The sequence below is a fragment of the Pogonomyrmex barbatus genome, unplaced genomic scaffold (genome assembly GCF_055798465.1).
Source record: "Pogonomyrmex barbatus isolate J1 unplaced genomic scaffold, ASM5579846v1 scaffold4, whole genome shotgun sequence".
NCBI classification, from domain to species: Eukaryota; Metazoa; Arthropoda; class Insecta; order Hymenoptera; family Formicidae; genus Pogonomyrmex; species Pogonomyrmex barbatus.
In genome coordinates, this window is record NW_028297138.1 from 3,645,182 (window position 1) to 3,669,573 (window position 24,392).

General features: G+C 37.8%; 1 protein-coding gene across 1 annotated transcript; it reads right to left on the reverse strand.

The window, feature by feature from the left end:
- Positions 1-210: 210 nt before the first annotated feature.
- On the reverse strand, positions 211-23,361 carry LOC148935685 (uncharacterized). Its single transcript, XM_089080656.1, has 2 exons — positions 21,544-23,361; positions 211-21,434 (listed from the first exon to the last, which is right to left on the reverse strand). Exon 2 carries the CDS (start codon positions 17,014-17,016, stop codon positions 16,393-16,395), a length of 624 nt encoding a protein of 207 aa, XP_088936782.1. The 5' UTR covers positions 17,017-21,434; positions 21,544-23,361; the 3' UTR covers positions 211-16,392.
- Between the last annotated feature and the right edge of the window lie 1,031 nt (positions 23,362-24,392).

Here is a 24,392-nt window from a genome sequence, read left to right on the forward strand (position 1 = left end):
ATTTCTCCCGACGGTGTCACAATGCCCGTTTTGTTCGTCCGTTCCGGATGGCATTTGTTTGGTTCACTATATAAAAGAGAGTCAGATGAAAGAGAAATTGAGGAATCGAGATAAGGCAGCTTCACCGAATCAATCGGCGGCTTGCCAGGTTGGAATGTTGTGGAATCGGGGGAGGCAGCTTCACCGAGTTAATCGGCGGCTTGCCAGGTTAGAAGGTTGTGAAATAGAATGTTGTGGAATCGGGGGAGGCAGCTTCACCGAGTTAATCGACGGCTTGCCAAGTCGGAGTGTGAAGAAATCGGGGAAGGCAGCTTCATCGAGTTAGTCGGCGGCTTGCCAATTTGGAATGTTGGAGTGTTTTAACGAGATAAATAAGTAGAGGTCGCGAACCAAACTGCCAGTTACCGCGGGGAAGAAATGATAAAGTTGGACTTACTTTTGTTGTAGCGGCCGCTGGTGATGGTCAAGGAATGCAATGGCCAGGCTGGATCGTTGAATCACCCGAAAATATAAAAATCGCGCACAGATTCTAATTGACAATTTCGGATGGTCCCGACCGTGAATGTAGCGATGAGAAGCAGGAAGAAGAGAGCGATCCGCTCCAAGTCGCGGTTTTTAAAGGGTTCCGGAGGGGTGGGAATATCTGAGGGCGTGATGGATTTCCGTGTTGGCTTGTCGAATGATAGTTTAGGAAAAGTGTGAATATAGAGGAAGGAGGGGAGCGGTGTTCTGTGAATTGTGGTTGTTTTTATATTTCCAGATTTCCCAGCGAATGATAGAATTAGTTAATAAAAATTTTCCCGCTAGTTCACACCCTCAATCGTTCATTGGTGTGCCCGCCAACGGCCACTAATCGTTTCTTCTTGACTGGCGTTTTTTTTTGTATTTCCCCACCAATTTGGGGAGTGTCACCCCCGAACGATCCAACACGTTTCTTATCCGTTAGGAATTTGCTTTTGTTAATATTAATTTTTATTGGTAAGTTATAAACTTGTCGGCGCTGACAAGACTGTTTACCAAGAATTTTTTTTTGATAGTGAAACATATCTCGAGAGAAAGTTTGTTTATTTAAGGTTTCTTTAGATCGTTCGAAGTGCTCCGTTTATGGGTTAGCGGCCGTTAATTTTTTCTTCCCGAAAGAAAAGAATTCGTGAATTCCCCCGGACGTAACAATATAAATATGGCTATTTCTGAATATATACATATTTTCGTCTACCTGTTTGTATACTTCGTCTTTTAGTATACTTAGTCTAGCGAGTTTGAGTGAATTCTTTATTATGGGTTGCAACTTAATATTTTTTGTCGGTTGATTATTTCCGCTGTCGCGCGGCGTCAGTGTTAAATTGAAATCTGATAACTGTATCTGTATATATTTCGTCGGCAGTTATCGCTGCGTTACTAACGTTACCTCGGACGTTGTTAGTTTACATTTTTATTTTTCCCGTGCCGCTTAACTCTATATAATTGTTGTTCCGGTGACTTATCATATTGGATATTTATTTTTTGATTTGTTATCATTGAGTATAGCCATGCTTGTGGTTTCGTTAACATTATCCACAAGGGTGTATTAGATGCTATGCATCGCTGTTCGCAATTTTTGAGTTGGCCCGACGCGTTTACATAGACTTACACCCATGGTGCGTTCGTGCTAATATGATAGACAGGAAAATCTCGTTCGCATGTGTACAGCTGTCCGTCTTGTACATGTAGTTCGTTTTGGTCTGGTAATATGTAGTGATGATTTTCCTTATCTATCGCCACTAACAGATGATGAATTTTTATAAATGTGAAAGTACCGTGGTTGCGTACCGATAGTGATACAGTTTTTATTAGTTTAAATGTGGGAAACACAATTATCGGGAAACGAATAATCGTGTAAATGTCCGGTTTATTATAATATGCGCTTATCGTTATATATTTTTGGATCGTACGCCAATTTTCCACCCGTATTATAAACGGAAAATGTAAGCCCTCGGTTAATTGAGTCGCTGTTTCTCGCAGCTCTGTTACAATTTTTTCCAACGATAATAGTCGCGTGTACTATCCCGTCTTTGGTCAGTGACAAATAATCGATTGTGTTTTCTATGTCTTTTGTCAAGTCCGTCATCGTCCGCAGTATTAATAAGTTTTTGTCCATGTCCTTTCGTTGCGTATACTTCGCAAGCTGTAACTCCATTCGTGCTGTGACATTCCGCAGTATATTTTCGTTGTAACTAACCGTTTTTTTCCAATGCATCCATGTGCCCTATTGATAATTTTGATTTCCATTTTCGTCGCGTGTTATAAGGTCTGCTGGTTTTCTTGCAGCATTTGTATTTGTTTGTTAAGATGATTTTCGTCCTCGGCATCTATGGTACTGAATAATGTTTTGCTTATCGCGCCAATCGCATTTATTTTGCGTTTGCTGTCTCTAGTGTAATAAATAGTTCTCAGTCGCGTTAGCAGCTGTGTTAATTTTGCATTATCCTTTTGCATTATTTGCATTATGTTTTTACACATAAACTGGATGGGTCCAATGATGCTCTTGCATCGCTCGCTGGTTTGATCTAGGTAATTTTCCATCTGTCACGTTCTTTTTTTCTAGCACGTTGATGTCCAGTTTGATAATTAATTTCCAGATCGTTTGTACCTGGTTCATTAACCCTGTTTCTTCGAAATAAATGCCTGGTATGTTGTGAAATTTTTTCAGCACGTACGGTGTTGCGGCGTTAGCCTCGGCGCTGCATAAGTGCCATTGTATGATCATTATCCTGAAAGTTCGGATTCATATTACACTTCCTTCTATTTAATTCTATTTAATTTTTTTTTTCTTATACTACTTCGTGCACGCCAGTTCACCAGTAGCTTTCGCGTCGGACTGTTATTCAGTTTATTGTCGCCATGTTTCGTATACGCTGTAACGGATATACCTGTTTCTATATGCCTACCCTGTGCGCGTCGTGCGATCGCGCCTACTGAGTTTATGTCGCATTGCGGTTCTGCTCATGCAACATGAACGGTGTGGTGCGACGTAATGTGTATTCCACGGGGCAAGGCACACATGCTTTCCGACGGGAGCCCTAGGTTAGTCGGCGATTCTCGCTAGATCGGATTTTGGTCATGGTTTGTGACACTACTGGGGTACGACATGTAGAGGTGTTGCCACCGCTGCTACCTTAATATTAAGGTAAGCATATTTTTTTTCTTATGTCGCTTATTTTTTTTCTTTTCTCTCCCTTCCCTTTTCTTTTGCATGTACATATAGTACAGCATAGTATATTATAATCTCGAAACGAAGCGATTCCTCGTCATCCGTTCGCCGGGAATCGTGTTATCTATATTCCTCCGCGCGAGGAGCGTCCTGCAAGAAGCATCGGGATTCGGATTGCTTTTCGGTGAATCTTACCCGTGTATTTTCTATGTGGAGTGCATATAATAAATTGTTTGACTCAGTCTGTCGTTGCCCGTGGTTACACAAAGCTTCATCTCATACTCTGTAATACGTATAATATCCTCGTAATATCTATAGTGGTATTCGATTTTCTAAACATGCGTTGTGCAACATGCGAACGGGAATACACTCCCATAGTATGTTACGAGTATGTGCGTGCCTCACGGCTGTTGGCGGCTGACACGAGGTCCACGGGGTGAGCCAAAGAGCGGTACCCTCGCGACTCCCTGCAGATCCACGTCTGCGTCACTTCACGGCGAGTTGTGCTGCGTCGTCGTAACTAATACTTACTTTTATTAAATAATTTATTAATCCTACTATATCTTCGCTTTTACTAATGCTTCTTCTAATTTTCCTTGCGAGTGTTTCGTCGTGCGCGTCTGTGTTTTAATTTTCAATAAATAGTTCGAGTTGGTTCGCGTACAGTCACGATTTTTCGCTTTTGTTTGATTCTATAATTTATGTCTGAAATTTTTTCGATTATTTAGTACGAACCTATCCATGATGCTTCCAATTTCTTCGACCTTCCTTGACGCACTGCTTCGTCATGCAAGAGGACTTTACCTCTTACCTTGAAAATTTTGCTGTTAATATTTTTATCAGCATAGTTTTTTGCTTTTTGTTTTGCCTCGCGGATGTACTCCTTCGCCAGTTTCTGTGTGGCTCGGAGTCTTTCCTTTAATTCTTGTGCATAGTTATCATACGTGTAGTATGGTTTCGGCGGTGCCGTCAGTGCCGTAGGTAGGCTTGCTCGGTGCCCGTACATTAATTCGAACGGCATATAGCCTGTTGTTGCATGCGGTGTCGTATTGTATGAAAACATCGTATGGGAGCCATTCATCCCAATTAGTCTGATCTTCATTTATATAGTGTCTCAAATATTCGGCTAGAATCCTATGTGATCTCTCTAGAACTCTGTTGCTTTCTGGATGATATGCGGTAGTTTGAATTTTTGTTATTTTTAAGAGGGTGCATACATCCTTGAACATCTCGCTGACGAAATTCGTACCTTGATCCATTAATATTTTCTTTGGTATTCCGAATTCGCATGTTATCTTTGTGGTAAACTCTTTGGCAATTGTATTTGCTTCCTAGTCCGGTACCGGTATCGCCTTATTGAATTTCGTTAAATCGTCCTGAAATGTCAATAGATACTTATTTTCTTTTGTGGTGAATGATCCCACGATGTCTAGAGCGCATTTTTCGAACGTTTTCTCTGCCGTTTCTGTTAGTACTAGAAGCATCTTAATTTTTCTGCTTAACTTGTTTTTCTAGCAACACTCGCATTTGGTGATATAATCCTCCACGTCTTTCGTTAATCCGTGCCAGTTGTGTATTAATTTTATTCTGTTTATTGTGCGTGTAGCACCTTGATGTCCTCCGAGGAGGGCATTATGATATTCGTACATTATCTGCTCTTTTTTCTCCTTGCTGTATTCGCGCTCTTCCTTGTCGCGCGTTGATCGCGCTCGACACTATTTATCTTTTTGCTAAGCGCATCAGCATTTGTGTTTCGTAAAAGATAAAAACACTTACAAACACTTTCCTGGTTCGAGGGGGAGAAGGATTACCTCGTCAACAAATATGGCTGACCAATGGCTTCTTCCGATAGAGCGGGCGCGTATTTCCGACGTGGAGGGCCGTGTCGGGACTAGTGAGAATGCTGAGTGAGCCGGGAAGGCTCGAGTTAATCACTCCCTTGATGGCGTGGAGGCCGAGTGAATCACGAGGATTCGAGCATGGAACGCTTCCGAGTTGGCGCAGAGGCCGAGCGAGTCGCGAGGGCTCGAACGTGGAACGCTCCCGAGTTGGCGCAGAGGCCGAGTGAACCGCGAGGGCTTGGGCGATGGATCACTCACAAAATTGGCACTGTGGCCGAGTAGACCTGAAAAGGACTAATTGAAAAATAATGACGAGAGATGTTCTACGGATGAAACTGGCCGAGGCTGTCACAAGCACAAAGAATGAGTCCGTGGGAGGTAACGCGCTTATTATATAGGCGACGAAAAAAATGTTAAAAACGAGAAATTGAAAAATAGATAGATGAACTGATCGAGGATGTCCGTGATATTCAGTAAAGGGAACGAGTCTTCTCGTTGAATTATTTAGTTTTCGGAAATCTATGATAATGCGTAATTAGGCGACAATGGGTAATTTAGGTATTCCGGACGCATCGATCTTCTTCGGGACGACTAATATTGGTGCGTTCTACTGACTTGTGCTTGGACGGATAATTTTTTCCTCAAGCATTTTTTTTATCTACTTCACCTCCGCCTTGTGCTTCTCGGGCAGATGGTGCGGTCAGATATTGACTAGTGCGCTACCTGCGCGCGTGATAATCTCATGTTGCGCGGTCGTGTGCGAGAGTGAATCATTCCAAATGAAATATATCGCAATCATTAGATATTTGTTTCAACGTTTCTTTTTCCTCAATGTTGAGGTGATCTGTGCGTAATTGTTCTCGCACTCGTTTTCTCTTCTCGCCTATAGTCTCAGTGTCTTTTTTCACCGTGTTGAGCGCTCTGTGTTTCTATCTCTTCTAAGTTTACCATTGGTGTGTTTATTTCAATAGGTTCTTCTGTCGTATTTATTACACTTATCGGACAGGTGAATTCCTTGGGATCCACCAGGCAGCATCCGATAAATACTCCTGGCCTCGGTTACTCTTGTCTTATTATCCCTACCTGATTTCTATTGGTAAATGCTTCGATTATTGTTTCGCTGCGTGGTTTCAGCAGTACTTTTTGATATGGTTGCAATTTCAGATTTGTTTTGCCAATACTTAGTCTTTTTCGCGTGATCGCATCTTACCTTTGTTTAGGAAATCAATTTCAAGTATTCCCTCGTAATCCATGGGAAAATTGTCTCTGACCACGTACACTGAGTGGCGAATTCTTTTTTTTCTAGTTTTATAGTTAATTTTACCTTTCCTAGCGTGTGGATCTTATGTCCTGTCACTCCGGAAACGCAATGCGTTTCTCACGCATTGGAGTTTCGCTTTTGAAATTTCCGATCTTCATTAAAGTGAGAATAGCGCCGGTGTCTAGCAAAAAAGTTGCTTTCCCTTTTTTTGCTTATTTTATTGATAGTGTTATCAATTCTAACCCATTACGCGTTTCTCCTCATGTTACTTGTGTTATTTGATACTTTCCGGTCGCACGCGTAGCCCTGGCCTTCGGTCTCTCGCTTTCATCACCGCTACTGCTGCTTGACGCTGAGTCAGTGCTCTCTTTTTGCGATTTATCTCGCCTCATCTTTATCATTTATGTTTTTTATTGTTATTTATTTATGTTTTATTCGCATTATTATTTTTAACTTGGCGAGTAGTCCCTTTTTCGGTTTTTCCGTGAAATATCCAGCATTCTGCACGATTTTGTCCTGCTTTCTTGCAGTGCGTGCAGTATTTATTTATTGTATTTATACGCGGCTGCCTATCTGGCTGCAGTAGGAGAAATCGACTCGTATATTTATTTGTTCGGCAGTCTCGGCCGTAGTGTCCTGTCTTTTCGCATTTACATCACATTGCAATCATTGCAATCTATTCTCGCAAATGGGTGGTTGGTGTATACTCACTTTCGGACGCCCGAAATTCTCCGTTGGTCCCTTAAATTTTTCCTCCGTGCTCGCGCCGGCTATCTTGGCTGGCATCTTGCAATGTTGTATAATGTTGCGCACGCACAACAATTTTATATCATCTTGTAATCCTAATTGAAAGTTATAAGGCCTGTTGTTGTATAATTTCTAAGATTCGCCATCTTCGTTTCTGTTTTGCTTTGCCTTGTCGCCCTTCGGTTTATAGATTCATACAATTTCATGACTAATTTATCTGTGCGTAATCCGAACTCTCTTGCCGATTCTCCCGATTTTTATTTCAGTGTATTGAATTCTAAATGTAAATGTGTGGTGCTCTTTTTGCTAAGATAGCACACTCTCGCTTTAATTGTGCAAAGTCGCGTATATTTCGCGTTTGAAAATCGATCATGGCCCTTCCTTTTAATTTTGTACATAATATCGATTCTAGTAACGTGCTTTCCTCTCTTGGATTCGTTTGGTTTTTTTATGGCATATGATGCGCGAAGGAATTCCTTGTGCGAAGTTCTGTCGAACTCCGGAATCATATCGCGGGTTTCTTTTAATCTCATGTACGAGTTCACGGGATCTCGCGAATTCCGGACGTCATTCATCATACATCCATATACCATCTCGCTTGATTCCTTATTCTCCGCGTCAGTATTCCGATAATTCGTCATTTCTAGCTGATTTATACGGCTTTGTAGCGCTCGCATACTCTTTAGTATTTCGGTTAGCATTATGTCACGTGAGTCTCGCGACGTTTTTGGGTCGATTTTCCAGTGCGGCTGATTTAGAGTGGCTCTCATTTCCCTTGCTTCGTCATCTCTATGTTAGTCGTTATTCGTCGTTCTTCTGCGATCGGTCGTATCGGCGTGCCTGACGATTGATTTGCCATTTCTATCCAGTTTGCGTCTCAAGCGAGCGTCTCAAGCGAAGCGGTATGGAATTCGGTCGAATCGAATACGCTGCTCGTAGGATGTTAACGAAAATTCTCCGTTGCTTGCGTTCGTATTACTTACATCAGATCTTGCGTCTGTCGAATGTAGTAAGTTGTCGTCGTGTCTCTCGCTATTCGGTAGGCTGTTATCAATGTCGCTAAGCGAGAACTCGGGCTCGATTACGTTATTAGGAAGTAACTTCGTTTGATTCTCTAAGCTATCGTAATAATAATCGTTTAAGTCACGACGCACGTTATCGCGTGGATCGCGTATATTTTCTGCCTACGCGGGGCTCGAGGGATGCGGACTAAATGCATGGCAATCCATATTACCGTGTAACCACGACTCGTTTCTCTCGGCAAATGTTTGATTGGTTTCTTTGTTCGACATCTACTTTACCGCTCTTCTTAATATCTATTGCATTCGCTTTTTGTTATCTATGACTTACATTACAGTCGCAACTCGCATATTGTAGCGCTTGCTCGTTTATTGCGGTAGATCGGTGCCTTCTCCGGTATCGCTGATACGCTCGCTGGCTGTTCTACCGGGTATCCTTGCTGGATTTGCTCTCAATTTTATGTCCTCTTAATTATACAGATTCGCGATTATTATAATTACGAGACCACTTTATAAGACGGGAAAAAGTATTAGATAAAATTAAAAACGTATTAAATATTTATGTTATAAATTTGTTATAAATTTATGTTATAAATTTGTTATAAATTTATGTTATAAATTTATGTTATAAATTTATATAATTATAATAATCGCGAGTCTGTACACTGCAAATATATCATTTCATTTTTATTCTTACATTTTTTATCCTAAATCACGTTAAACACAATTGAATGTCTTAATTACATCATTTCATACAATTAAATTTGTTAAAAAACATATAAAAAAGAGTTTCCGTCTAATGTGTCATTTTTTCCAATGTGTAAAAACAATATACTTGGATTTATAGTGTAACTTACACTGTAACTCCAAATGTACAATTTTTACATGCATTAACATGTCAAAAAATGACATCCTAATGAAAATGTAACATAGTAAAGTGACGTGAAAGTGTCGAGGAAATCAAGGTAGTGTCTCGAAGCGTAGAAGTTGAAACATCGCAGCATAAAGCAAGGAAAGAAAAACATATCTCTCGACGTTTAGCATAAGTTTTACGTAGCGCTTTAATTAATTATGTCGTTTAATAAACCTAATTGACCTGTGTTAAGATGTATTTAATCGTGCTAAATAGAATAATTTATAATTATAATAAGTTATAATTTATAACTATTATTAATAGTATAAGAAAAGTGTAAAAAAAACTTCAGTTAAAATAATACATTGGATTTGTAGGATGGAGAAATCTAAAACCGTGCACTGTTCAGGCGGCGACACGTCACCTCCCTCTCACCGCACGCCGTGCGCCCGTAAGCTAAAAGCAGTAGGCCATACTAGCGCAGCGTCACCACTCATTGGATATTTATTTTATAATTCGAAAATTAGAGCAAATCACAAAATGATATTAAACTTTTTTGTTCCCCTTGATTTCTTCTAAACTCCCACTACGGCTCGTTCCCCAGTTCTGGGACACCCTGTATATGATAAAATTCATTCACGAATATAATGAATAATATTTGGCAAGCTAAGTTTTAGGCGCTTGAAAATCTTTTTTCAAGGAAACTTATATATATATATATATATATATATATATATATATATATATAAAACGCTCCGTAACTAAGCGCATTATGCGGCCCACACTTTCCGGAGCTGCCCGAAAATTCCCAACCGCGGCCGAGCGATACACGCGCGCCGATGATCTATCATGTGCCGACGGCGTGACATCAGCTGTTCTGTAAAACAATTTAACAAATCGCGTATTGACACATAAGCACAAAAATGAATATATAAACCCAACAAATTTTACAAAGAGAATCAGTCCCGTCCGATCATCCGATCCATCCGACCATCTTCGAAACTTCGATCCGATCCGACCGACACGAGGGTAATACGAGCGTTCTCAGCATTCACATTCTCTTCCTATCCGAAAAGTCAGAGTGCTCTCGGACTTTTCTTCTGTGGAATACGAGCCCATGGCTGCCCAGGATGTTGATTGATGCGATGTCGCGGGAATTTTGATGAGAAAATTTTGGAAAAAACAAATTTTATATTTTTTCTAAAAAAAAAAAGAAAATCATATGCCAGCTGGGGAACCCGGATACCTTGACTATGATATTTCCCGAGCTATGTCCAAGTCAAGTGACCATAGGTCGGTTTTACATTTACGTTTTCGACGAGATGATGACTTTACAGGAACACCGAGTGAAGAGGGGGAGACTTATCATTTATGACATGTACAATAAACTTGAGGCTAAAAGTGAGAGAAAATCTGTATATTACAGGGGAGGGAAATTTGCGTGAAAGAAATAAACACGAATTAACATTACAAGAAAAGTGTTTATTGCTACATTAGATCCTTCGTAAGAATAAGTATTTCTTTTGCATTTTATTTTTTAAAAGTACATGATTGGACATGATAACACGCTTGAAGTTTTACACATTTTTCTTTTTTATAAAGAAAAATTTTACGAAATAATTGTACAATTATCCGATCATTATTTTCACAATTTTCGGAAAAAATATTGAGGAACTGATTAATATTATAACCACGAGACAGATATAGAAGAAATATGCAGCAGTATTGTCCGTAAGTCTGAGGAAAGATTCCTTGCAATCTAGTGATGTTCCATACATGAGTGTTAGATTTTTGTCGTAGTCGTAGGAAGAATCCGGAGTCCAAGGATAGTAACTGTCGAAATATGTTCTTCTTCCATGTTCATTGACGTAAAAGGCGATCCAGTGCCAGGTCCATTGTGTTTGTCCGTGTTTGCAACAATGGCTGTTGACCGTCCACACCTTCGGTATTTTATCGGCAGGAAAGACTTCAATATAACATGGAGTTGACGCAGCGCGCGTAAAATTTCCAAAGAATTTATATGAGCTCGATGATCGGATAAGAGGGATTATTTCGAAGTTTAGCTCACTTTTCGTCAAAGTCGTTCCCGACGAATATCTTACTAGGAACGTGAGAAATTTGCGTGACCCCGTTTTTACGAATCGGAGATTCAATTTTCGTACAATAACTTTCTCTCTCTTCACTCTCTCTTCGTTTGTTTAATCTCTTGTTTTTCTTCTTCTTCTTTTTCTACATTATTCCTCTTGCACGCTTCGGTGTTTTGGTTTATTTGGCTTATTTAATTTTTGATTCGGTATTGAAAAAGTCACGTTGTCTACTTTTTTGTCCTGATTCTTGCTAAGGAGACTAACGTGGCTCGCGCTACGATTAGCTTGTCCGATTAGCCGTGTTTCAATTTATAAATGTTGCGTAATGCTCAAATAAATTTCACGTCGATACGAAATCCGTGATGAGTCATTCGCTCATTTCGACATCGGGCAGATTTTTAAATGGCGGAGAAATTCCTTCCAAATTATATATGCTTCTGGAGAGCAGACTACGCAAGTAACGCGTCTTTTCTTCTCCTCTGCTATAGATGTAACGTACCTTCCGTAATTTCTCTGTGTAGTTAAAGTGTGAAATATTTAGGATTCGCTTCACCGTCAAACCATTCAATGCCATGATGACTTCGCGTAATCCAATTGTTTTCTCGTCTCAAGCTCTCGGGTAAATCGACAAATGGATAAGGCGATATCAAAATCTAGTAATCAACGTATGATGCGTTAATCGCGATAACTGCGACTTCTTTTGCAATAAACTTCTCTTCAGCGTCGCTAAAACCCTGTATATCGACGGCTATATCCATGACTTCGATGATGACGCTCGTGTCTCGAGAAAAACTGAATTCTGTTTTCCACTGTATCTTTTGTCAGAATTAAAATGTTTCGTGTAGAGGTGGGGGAATAATTTACGAAAATTTTAACCAGAAAAGTCGACGATGATTTGTCGAGAAGAGTCATCATCTAGAAGTCGACTTGTAGAACATTATCAAACTCGGCATACACGATACAATTTACTGTCGCAGCAAGGGCCTTTTCGAATCTCATTTCTAATCGCAAGCTCCCGTGTTTGACGAGATTCCAATGTCCGACGTTATTAGCTGACAAATCGGGAGTAAGATCGAAAGCGAAAAGGCAGTATCCTTGGGGATAATCGTCTCTGCTTATAGAATTTCCCTTGTTCAAAAAATGTATTTCGGTTCCTGAAAAGAGAGTGTGATATACCTCGATATAAAGCGCGTCGTCTTTCGAGAAGTTCGGTTGTAACAGTCTACTGGGAATTTGTATTCCGTCAATATACAGCGAGAGAAAATTTATTCTGTAATTTTTGAAATTAAACAGGTTTAATATCGCCGTTAAACGCTTTATTATCAATAAAATCGATTATAATTCGTTTTGGAAGCTGTCCGAGAATTGCATTATCTATCAATTCTTCCACGAGACCGGAGTGTATCGTGAACGTTTTAATCTCGACCCTTGTGAAAGGATACTTGACGGTAGTTTTATCAAGCATTCTCGTATGCGCGAGTAACACAGAAGGCTTATTTTTGCTCTTCTTACGAGAACTGGCATCTAGAATGCGTATTTTTGACGTCGAACTAGACTCCATAAGGCAAAATGAATCTTTCGAAGTCTCATTCTAACTTTTATTCCGTTAATTAAGAATTTATTTTAATTGAAAATGTTGCAATGAAAATGGTCTATGAGATCTAACGCTCATCCTCCGTGAATGTGACGCGCGCGTCTCGCGAGAGTTTGATTCGGGATTGTCGGGATTGTCGAGAATCTACGGTCTTGTTCATGAATCCTGGGGTATTCTCGTCCCATAGACAAGATGTGAGATGGAAAGTTTTGTGTGGATGAAGCATAATTTAATAACGTCTCGATGTACGCGCGATACGCATAAGCGTTGTTTGGAGGCGACACGAGCTTTTGATCGTAATATACATCGATTTGATTGAACATGGAGTGCATTAAATGATTTACGGGACCTACTTTGGCCGTTGGCACGCTTTCTATTCATATGCGAAGACTCAACATTGTGTACGCGAAATCCAGATAATCTTCTCCATGGCAATATAGCTAAATGTTTTATTAAATAGCAATCTAGAACTATGAATTTATAGTAGTATAATTTATAGTAAATAAAAAAAATTCATTATTTGTTTATAAATAGATAGCTTAATTGTTAATTGTTAATAAAATAAAAAGAAAATAAGAAAAAGAAATGAAGAACAGATTTGTTACTGATATATGATTAGATATACACTCTTTTATTAATTATGGTTAGTCTTAATCTTGTAACGGCAGGGCCGTTACGAGCACACATACATATATATATATATATATATATATACATACATATACATAAATATATACAAACACTTGGCTTACTATCCTGCATTACCCATCCCGCTTGCACGTACACCACTCGCGCTATCGCATTCGCTTGCCTGTAGGGCGCACGCGCCGTCTCGCTCACGCTATCTCGCTCGCGGTGCCTCCACGCGATACCGACTCCCCGCCACCGGACCGACGGCGCGCAGTGGGGAACGCCAGCCGGGTATATAAGCTCGGCCGGCCGAGACATCGGGACCAGATCCTATCCTGCGATCCGACTCCTGATACCGACCTAACTAATACCTACTACCTCTCGGGGCCAAGGTTTCACTTGGCTCTGCCGGGTTTCACCGGCTATCTCTACCTTCGGGCTGAAGTTTCACTCAGCTCTGTCGGGTTTCGCCGACTCCTGTCACCGCTCCACGGGCTGAGGTTTCACTCAGCTCTGTCGGGTTTCGCCGACTCCTGTCACCGCTCCACGGGCTGAGGTTTTACTCAGCTCTGTCGGGTTTCGCCGACTCCTGTCACCGTTCCTCGGACTGAGGTTTCGCTCAGCTCCACCGGGTTTCGCCGGTTTCCGTTGCGAAGGCAGGACTCGACGTGGTACTCGACCCTGCCGCAATACCTAACCGTCCCGCCTGACATTAGCTCATAAGTGCATGCGATAGAGATTAAGGCCGCTAGTTATAAGTCAGTAATCCTAAGATCCTTAGTGGTAATCGCGCCGTGTGAATAGACCATTGTCGACCGCACGCCGCACCCGTCCTGCGCATCTCATCGCCTTACGCCAACCGGTTGCGTCTCCGCTTTGCTACCAGCGACACTGCGACATCGCCCGGCTCTGCACTACTCTACATCTACCTTTCCACCAATAAACGATCTTTTCGCCGCCACTTGTGTTCGCGTACGCTTGAGTCTCCCCTCCTCTCGAACCCGGACACCGACGAGCTGATCCGAGCGTCAAGCGAGGTGACCGCGTCACAATCTTATTGTCATTAGTATTATTATAATTATATCAAAGGATGTATACTATTCACCATTTGCTCCGTGTGTTGAGCATATCCTAGCTCGATGAGTGTTTCTTTCACAATCTTCCATCGATCACTGTATTCGTTTCTTACTTCTAATTTCACAAGTGCGGCTTTGTCGGCTACACTACCGAGAATTGTCATCTATTTTGTTTTTCAATTAAAAATTTTAATTGTTCCTTGGCTCGTCGCGGCCATGCTTCTTTTGTTGGATTAGGCCCAGTGTAAGCAAGTCCGCAAGGAATGACTTGTCATTCAAGTTCTTGAAATTTATTTTCGAGCTGATAAATTTCAGAGAAAGGTCATACAACGACACGCCCAATCTTTTAGAGCTATCAAAGCAGTAGCGTCTCCTCTGATCATGCTAATTATCATGCCTCGTTGTCATTTTCCTTTTTCTTGAATGGCAACGCACTCTTCTACGATATATCGATAGAATAATACATCCTCGACGCTTTATTCGATGATTTAATTCGTCTAACATTTCTTCAAAATCTTTCTTGCTGTTATGCAACTGTACCCAGAATTTCGTTGGCGATTCTCCCTTTACAATTTTTACTTCAAACGAACTGTGCAAGTAGCCGAGTGTTTATGCAGGGAATTCCCATTTTATCTACAATAGAATTATGCTTGCAATATAATGGTTTACATATCTTCATATTCGAAGAAATGATAATAGTAAGAAGACAGAAAGTAATAAAGAAAGAAGAAAATAAGCCAAGCTAAATGTTTAGTTCTTGTTCTGAATGTTTAGTTTTTAAGTTCAAGAGGGTGGCATTCTCTTTTGATGGGAGAAGAGGGCGTGATGTCACACGTGGCGCGTGTTTGTAACTCAGATAATCGAACTTGTTTATGGTCGGCCTCGATGGATGCCGAAGGATTTGATTCTTTGCTATTAGATTTCTTTTTGCCTAGATGTAATAAGAGATGCGTGAGTGAGTCTCACAGAGCTCCTAATAAATATATTGACCATATACTGTATGCAAGGCGTCACCATGCATCAGCGTATCTATATACTCTAATATTAATTTAATGGCTCTAAAAGATAAATATATCTCTATCGCTCCAGCGCTGATGTTTCCGAAAATCAGAAACTTATCCCAAAATTTTTTCCAGGCAGAAGTGGTGAGTTTCTCCACCGATGCTTCATCTAAAAGATTTGAAATTGAGCCATCGTGTATTGAAGTCAGATGTCCCATCACTTCTCTTGCTATAATGTTGAGAACCGCAGATCTTTTGACAGAAAACATTATACGATCCTTAAATTCTTCTAATTCATCCTGTGAATATATGCCATTCGTAGTGAGCGCTCTGGAACTGGTATATCGCCAGTAAGATTTAATGAGTGGTTCCATAACAATGGGTGGTAGGGTTTCCACTAGCTTGGGTATAAGTTTATACCATGCATCCCAACAAATACATCGGAGAAGCAAAAGAATTACAATTAATTTGCATACTTTGATGTAATATATGAATTTGTGGTGTTAAATAATATGTTTGATTTCCTCGTTTTATCGGGAGTTATTCATAACATTCATCTGTTTGAGCTATTTTTACTTCAATAGGTACACATTTTACTATGTAAATAACTTCTCCGGCTAGAAGAGCCATGTATCCTGGTCCCTTCATGAAATGGTAAGCAAAGATATCAGGGGATTGAGTTGCTATTGCTAAAGCATTTTGCATCATTCGCAATTCGAGATGGCATTGTTGTAACAGAATATTTCTGTATAACTGATTAACTTGTGTATCAGATGTATTTTTCTATATATAAATTTCGAATTCATGTAAGTAAAGATAGCAAGGTTATGCGTCCAGAATTTTTATTCCAGGCTCAGTTTCAAAAATTATTAATTTGGGATGCTCTGTTCGAATAAGTGTATATCTGCATATTGCATATCTTCTAATGCTGGTTAAGACAAAAATTATATCTGTGCCGTTAAATAAGCAATTTGAGAGCTTTCGTTCATATTATCATATATTTTATCCGCGAATCCTTCATACAAAACGCTATAATCGGAAAATTTACAAGAATTTGCGGGTACGGAATCCCAATCAAAGGTATCTCCTTCTTTTATATTTGTGTAACAAGTTCACACGCTATCTCTGATCTAAGTTGAACGCGATTGGTATTTAATCGCATGTCTGCAGTATAATCTTGTAGCGTAATCTTTACGCTTCCTAAAACGACAATGTCCGTCCACGTGCCGTAAGGATCTGAGTAAGCACCTCTAGAAAATGCTCCTGTAGAATCTATATGTCCAGCTAGAATTACGGGACGCGTTGCTGTTGGATTTGATTTTAATCCAGTAATAAATGCTCCAGCTAATTCAAAAGTTCCATAAGCGTGCATACGTTGACATGCTTCTTGTGAAATTTCGTCGACATATGAATATTTGCCATTATTCACATCCATAGAATGGGAAAACATTCTGCATTTTTTGATTAGGTGATCGATTTCAACTTTACATTGTATTACCTTTACAACTTTGAAGTCATTTATTTGGAATAATTGTATATGAACTTTATTGGAATTTACTTGTTGTGGAAGGATATCATACTCCTCGACGTTTACTAATGATAAAATAGTTAAGTTCGTTGAGGCAGAACCACAGTCATATCCTATTATTCCATTAGCTTTGGAAATCCATATCGCTATTATTCTTATCATGGTTATTTTCTTGATCCAGGAATCCATCTGAAAGATGAATTTTTTTATTTGTCATTTTTGTCGTTTCGACCTAGCATGCAGGCTATAGCCATACAAGATTTATATTATTCGATTGATTTTATTATCGTTATTTTATTTAATCAAAGTTTATTATAAAAAATTTTTTTCTCTTTACTATTTGGTTGAGAATGACTGATTATTTAGTGAGAGACGTCGCACGCTCCTTGCGTTGCTTTGTTTATAGGATACTTGAGGTAACTGCTTGATTCCAGAGGGTCGCCTAGGCTTTCTTTTCGCTATCGAGCCCATAGTTTTGCTCTAGCTGTCGTATAGGAGGGATGTCGGATTACGAAGATTTATCCGTCTATGATGAAAGATGAGAGTGCTTTTAGCGATTTTATTATTCAGAGTGCTCTGGTTTTGTTTAGGAGGAGGTAGTTTCCATATTTCTCCTCGCTTTACCTGTTGGAACTGAAAGATGCCTCCTAAGAATTTTGGAAGATTTCTTCGATTTTAATATTCAGTGGTACGGTGCAGGGGAGGATCTACAAATCCTATCCCCACAGGGGCCGGTCCCTGCTCCTCGAGAGGTCGAGGAAAGGCCACTATTGTCGCCACTCCATTTGTATCGTGTGGACTTCGATCATCGTTTGGACGAAGATCTTCTGCCTCCTCCATTGTCGCGTCTTTTTCGTGCGGTCGATCTTCCACTTCATCCACCTTGTCTGGATTTTCTGCCGAGATCCACGCATTCACTAGGTAGTGGTGATTTTGAACGTGAGATGCGGATGCCCGATAGAAACAATAATTCCGATGATAGTGAGTGGCGGCAAGAAGTGTCTGGCGGAAGTAGTGAGCAGGTGACTCGAGAAGTAGCCACCCCATCGCGTTCTTATGGAAGAGGCCGCGGTTTTTATGTTGTCACTAGAGTGGCCCTTCGTTTAAGACTATATACTATTATGAACTTTGTTCCTACTTATATCGTCGGTTGGCTGTTGGCAATCTTGATGACGAGCTTTTCGCTATAGCAAAATAGCTAGGAGTTATTAGTAACTACTTGTGTGTAGGTCGGGGCCGTGGAAGGCCCAGGATCGCTATCATTTCGGTGGCCAGGTCCTCTGGGCAATCTTTGCCTTATCAGCCATCGCGTCTTGTCCTTGTGGATGATCTTCTGCTTCATTCGCCCCGTCCGCTTTCTCCGTCGCGATCTGCGAATTTACCAAGTAGTGGTGTGAGCAGCGTTGATGACTCTTTGGGATGTTACAATGGAATGTCGTGACGATTCTTCAAGTGATAGTGACAGTGATGATTGTAGTTTGAGTTCGGAAGGTTTTCCACTTTCTCTTAGACCTCTAGGCTATATTAAGTATTTATTTTTGTCGAAGCGTGCTGCAGCAGCGAAACCACGGAACCTGATTCCTGGCCTGTCTGTAAGTCATGGCATCAATTGGCGGTGTTTACTTGGTGGTGATTTGGTGGTAAAATGCGGGGATTATTGCCCTCTCCAAGTCGCGCAGATTTGGGGATTGCGACTTGAATAGCATCTCGCTTAGGCTCGGACGAATTTTCGGGCCTTCGGGCGTATTTTTATCTCCGATTAAAGAAATAGTCTAAACATTCGGTTGAGACTATTTCTTTAATATTATTTTGAGATTCTTATGCAGGTTTTTCTTTATGTTTAGATTTACGCTTACGTATGTATTTATCTAACATTTCCTTGAGATTGATTTTGTTTTAATGCGAAAATTCTGGAAGACGGTTTTTTACTTTTCAATTCGATTTTATTTTTATTTATTTTATTCAAATTAATTAAATTTGCTCTTTCTATAAGCTCTTCAACAGTAATTTGAAAGGTTTCTTTATTTATTTCTTTTGAGGATATTCAAATTTTTGGGAACTTGATATTTTTTAATTGAAGTGAGGAGTTCTTATTTTTGATCTCTTCTGGATAGGATCGTGTTGAATTACATAGTGAGGTTTCGTAACTTTCCTCCTCGCAACCGACGGAGCTGGAAATTGCTAGAAGAGTGTGGAAACTTTTTTCTGCAACTCCAGAATTAATTTTTGAGGTGATTTTATATTTTCCACTCTCAGGATTGGATTGTGTCGAATTGTGTAGTGAGGTTTGGTAACTTTCCTCCTCGCAATCGACGGAGCTGGAAATTGCTAGAGGAATGCGGAAACTTTTCTCTGCAGTTTCAAATTTAATTTTTGAGATGATTTGGTTACTTCCATTCTCAGGATTTTTTAGATTATTTAAATTTTTAAACGAGGTTTGGTAACTTTTCTCTCCAAGGATTTTGAGATGGATTGATATCAGCGGAGATTTGGTAATTTCCTTCTTGTTGAGTATCTAGATTAAAATTTTTATATTTCCTCTTATTTTATTTTTATTTTTGATGTAGTAAAAGAGCAAATAAAAATCAGCGCTATTTACGATGCGCAATTTACATTCTGTATTACAACTTAAAAATATATAACATATGTTTCAACTCTAGTTTGAGTCATCCTCAGAGTATACAAAAAATAAAGATAAGATACCGTGTTCATCCGACGTGCTCACTAACGTTAATTTCGCTAACTCGAATTATTATGATCGCACAGTCATCCTTAAAAAGATAGGACAGTCTTTAAGGATTGTCAACTATCGGATGAACATGGCTTACACAAACCGAACAAAGCACGCACAGGAGTGCGACGTGATTCACACCGAGTAGCACACTAACAGCGCGTCTGCACGCCCTGAGCTCCAGGCAGTGACTGAACGCGGTGACTCTACAAGTTAACAACTTGTCATCAAAACAAAGCCGAGGTTACAGCTTGCTCAAGACAGAAATGTATGCGTGATGCAAGAATTCAGTATCAGATTGTGAATTCAAACAATTATTCTGTCTCTTAATAAAAAGTATCTCTGAGATGTCATTTCTGCAAATTACGTTGACAGTCTAATACTTTCACACCGTTCCAGTCAAATTCATGATCGTAATCCAATCTATGTTAAGTGACTGAATGTGTGCCGAATAGTTATCCGTAGCTCGTTGTTCGTTTTGTTTTTTCCAACCAATTATTTATGTGACTCGATCTACTGTAGCACCATTGAAATAATGGTTTGTTTATTAGATTGAGATTTTATGTTATCGTTTGCCCGACAAGTTTTAGCATTGTGACTGAATTTAGAACATAATTGACAAACGATAATATTTTCGCGTATTACGTTTACCGGCATTTATCGGCGCTATATCCACGTTTCTTGCAAATTTGATATATTAGAGTTTCAATTCCCAAACTTCGAGGTTGTTGAGGAACCAGATTTAATTTTTTGCAATTAAAAGCTAAGCTTCTTTCCAGCATATTTGACACGTTTCGCGTCAATGTTCTGTGCGTCATGTTCTCGTTGTTTAGCCTGACCGAACCTGAGGCCGAATTCCTTGTCGTAAATCTGCCATCGCTTGAAGCTCTCTTTCTATTCTTAACGCGTCAGATATAGTCTCTTGCACGCTTAAGTTTCTAGTTATTCTTTGCTCGATTTCAGGTTTCAGGCCTCTAATGAAACATTTACACATGTCTCTTTCTAAAGATGTTTTTATATTTTGATTCGGAAGAGTATTCCCTGAATTTTTATAAGCTTTTAATATTTGTTTTTCCTAGTTTTATTCTGTTAGCGTACGTTATAATATCTTCATCAATTTTTTGATATACACAGCCCAGCTCTCCCTGAAGTTAAACTGATAAACATTTTTAGTTGATCCGTAAATCTGTTTCAAATATTTAGTTAACTGAGATATGCTATTAAAATTTTGATCTTGAATAGTACGACGCGCTTCACCGACTATTCTAGTTCTAATTATTTTAGTAAAGTGTGGTTCGGCTTCGTTCGATAGCATAGATTTTGCTTCTTCACAATATTACATTGATAGTATTATATATAGTCGTATATAGAATATAAAGATTACAAAATATTTTACGAAGTTTATACAGGTATAAACTTATATTTTATATTTTATAAAAAATATATTATTTAAAAATATTACCTTTTACCTTCAAATCAAAGTTCAATCTGGCAAATTATAATGACATAAATATAAAGTAATTTGCAATGTCTTTGCTATTTTCCGTGACAAACTTACGTTAAATTATAAAATTACGTATGACAATTGAATGTAATTGAAAAATATTTTTGCGTAATTATCAGGTTGCATATATAAAATATAGTATAGGTTACATAATATATAAGTGAAAAGAAATTAAATATTTTATATAACGTCACTATCGAATATTTAGGTTACCTCAAAATATTTTGAAGTTTTTCTTATCGAACATGCGATAAGAAAGAATGCGACGTATGTTAATTACTTTTATCTTATTTTCTATTCTACAGATAACTAGATCATCAAGGGTTAATTTCACAATCTTTGGTTAGAAACTTGTCTGTATACTATTTTGCTCTAAAAAGTGAAAAATATTCATACAATATAACATAAGCATATACAAAAATATATCTATATTAATTACCTATATATTTAATAATATTTTTGCTTAAAAATAGAAGATTACCTGGATTAAAGTCGTTGCCGACATAACCGGCAACACGCACCTTTGCCACAATGGAAAGAGGAACGTAATTCTGCCAAGAATATCAGTGTTAATTATAGATGCCGGAATATCGCGGAAATTATGAAATAGTTGATATATAATAAACAAATTAAACATATATTAAATATATATATATATATATATATTAAATATATATATATATTTTTAAAAATTTTTATCTTTTTTGATATGTCTATTATGATTTTCTTAAAAAAGATGTCTAAAAGTTGTCTTTTCGGTATTGTCTTAAAAACGTTTGTTTTTTCTGAAAGACGTCTTTTAGACAAGCGCACTTGACTGGGATTGATCAAGATTTATTAGGATTCATGAAGGAAGAAAAGAAAAAAATACATATTTGATATTCAATTTAATATTATTATTGAAACATTATAAACACGGTTTTCATAATCAGTGATTATACGCAGTTTGCGAAATGCGCTTGTCTCTATCATCATTTCCTGTTATTCTAATATTTTTTTATTTATTCTATGTTTTCTTGCGAAAATGCGAGAATATATTGCTTGAAGAATCGAACACACGGATGAATAGCATGCATATATAAGCGTTTGTAATTATTATGAAAATAATATGACGGAAAAAACTTTTTCATATATGAATTTATATTAAAATAACTTTTAATTTCGTCGTAGAAAAAATACAAAATTTTCAAAAAGAGTGTAAACATTATCAAAAGCTGCACTCTTATCAATTATCTTTATAAAATATTACTGCATACATAGTTTTAATTGTAGAGCAGCCAACTGTAAACTGATTAATGTATTTGACAATCTATTACTAATAAAGACTTTTAAATGTCATAATGTCTTATCATTGCAACGTTATGCAAGAAATAGATTACTATTAATAAAAGTATTAATAATTTCTTTATTCGTAACTCGTTTTTTATTGTTAAAAATGTCTCATATATACTTTGGTATATTGCCAAAAATATTAGACCGGCTTTACTAGTTTAATGAACTCACTATAATTGTATTATTATTTATTATTGTATTGTTATTTATTTTATTTGTTGTTATTGTTGCTACAAAACTTTATTTCAATATTTACTATATTAATTTGTCTTGGACGAAGAGCTTTGTCGAATGAAAGAAACATTCAGTATCAGTCCATTCTTTAACAGGAACGTACATAAATTAATTCTTGAAATTATCAAATAAACAAGAAAAAATAAGTAATTTAAAAATAATAAATTAATAAAATAAACGTCATTAATATTTTTTAAAATGCAAAAGCAACAGAAAGAAATGGAGAATTAATTTTAATATAATAAAATATAATAAAAATATAATTTTTAAAAATTATTAAGAAAACCTGAATTAAAATGTATAGTAAGGATATATAGTGTATAGTATAGTAGAAATAGAAGATCCAATGAGCTATATATTTTATGAAAGTTCAACACCAAGGGAAAGAATTTGCGAAGAATGTTTTGACTCAACAAAGACCAATTCTGAGGAATATAAATACTTGCCCCTTGTGGTACAGCTTCTGCATTCTCAATAAACAGAATGAAAATATTAAGACTAGATGTTCCGTTTGCAACAAAATATTAATAAAAATTCAAAGAATAGCGGGCTGTTCAAACTATTTTAAAAACTATATCAAAGAAGAAAAGCCAATCACAGAGGAAATTATAATCACGAGAACATATGAAACAACAATGTAATTTAAAATATTTAAATATATATATATATATATATATATATATATATATATATATAAATCTAAAAAAAATATTTTTTATTAAAATAGAAAAAAATATTCTCTCTAAATACTCTCTCATTGTAATAAATAAAAAAATAAATAAATATTATATTGTTAAATCAGAATGTTGTTACTCAACGTTCTTTCATGCAACCACCGTTATGTGAGATCGACCCGTGAAAAATCAAGCGTATGAACGAGCAGATAGTACGCGTACATAGACATTATAATTATTTCTCAAAAATGATAAGTCGGAAAGTAACTTTATCATATATGGTTGGATTCGTATTAAAATTTAACTTCATCATAAAAAAATGAAAACATTTTCAAAAAAATATGAAATGATGGGGGATTTGTTTAAACAAATTTTTTGTTCTTTCTATATTACTATTATAAAGTACTCTTGCAATCAACTTTTATCCGAAATATTTTTTTGTAACTTTTATAGTTTCGGTGATATTCGCCTCGAAATAAAAAAACGAATTTTTTTCAAGGGAGTATTTTACCTCCTAAAACTCAAAACGGGCACGTATAAAAAAATATGTGTCTCTTATTTTGGTCTAGAATATAACATTTTCAAAGCTCATCAAAATCGGAGGGAGACACTTCCGTGCTCTTTCTGAGTGTTGAGTAACGAGCGCATGGTTCTTCTTTTTGTATAGAGGGTATTCGCAAAGGATGAGATTCCTCTATAATCTCCAAAAATAAGCACTTTCAGGGAAAATGATCCGAATAAAAGTTATAAGGGTCACGAAGGACTATTTTGGTAGCTTTAAACTTGACCTTGAGGATCATTTGAAGGTCAACATTGAATTTTTAAGTGGAAACCTCCTTTTCTGGAGGTTTTGAAAAGGGACCAAATTTTACGTTCAGATACGCTGTCATGTCAGTGATCAGAGTGATCCCTAGGGACCATTTCGAAGTCAAATTAGTGACAGTTACAGATTATGTAGAAGGGTGGTATTGAGAAAAATGACTCAAATAAAAGTTGTAGGGATTATGAAGAATTATCTTTGATAACTTTGAACTTGATTTTTAACTTAATCTTGAGATCGATTTGAGTACAGATTCAGTCACTTAAGGCA

Excerpts from the sequence above, each read along its gene's own strand:
- LOC148935685 (XM_089080656.1), bottom strand. The coding sequence starts at position 17,016 with ATGGATTCCTGGATCAAGAAAATAACCATGATAAGAATAATAGCGATA.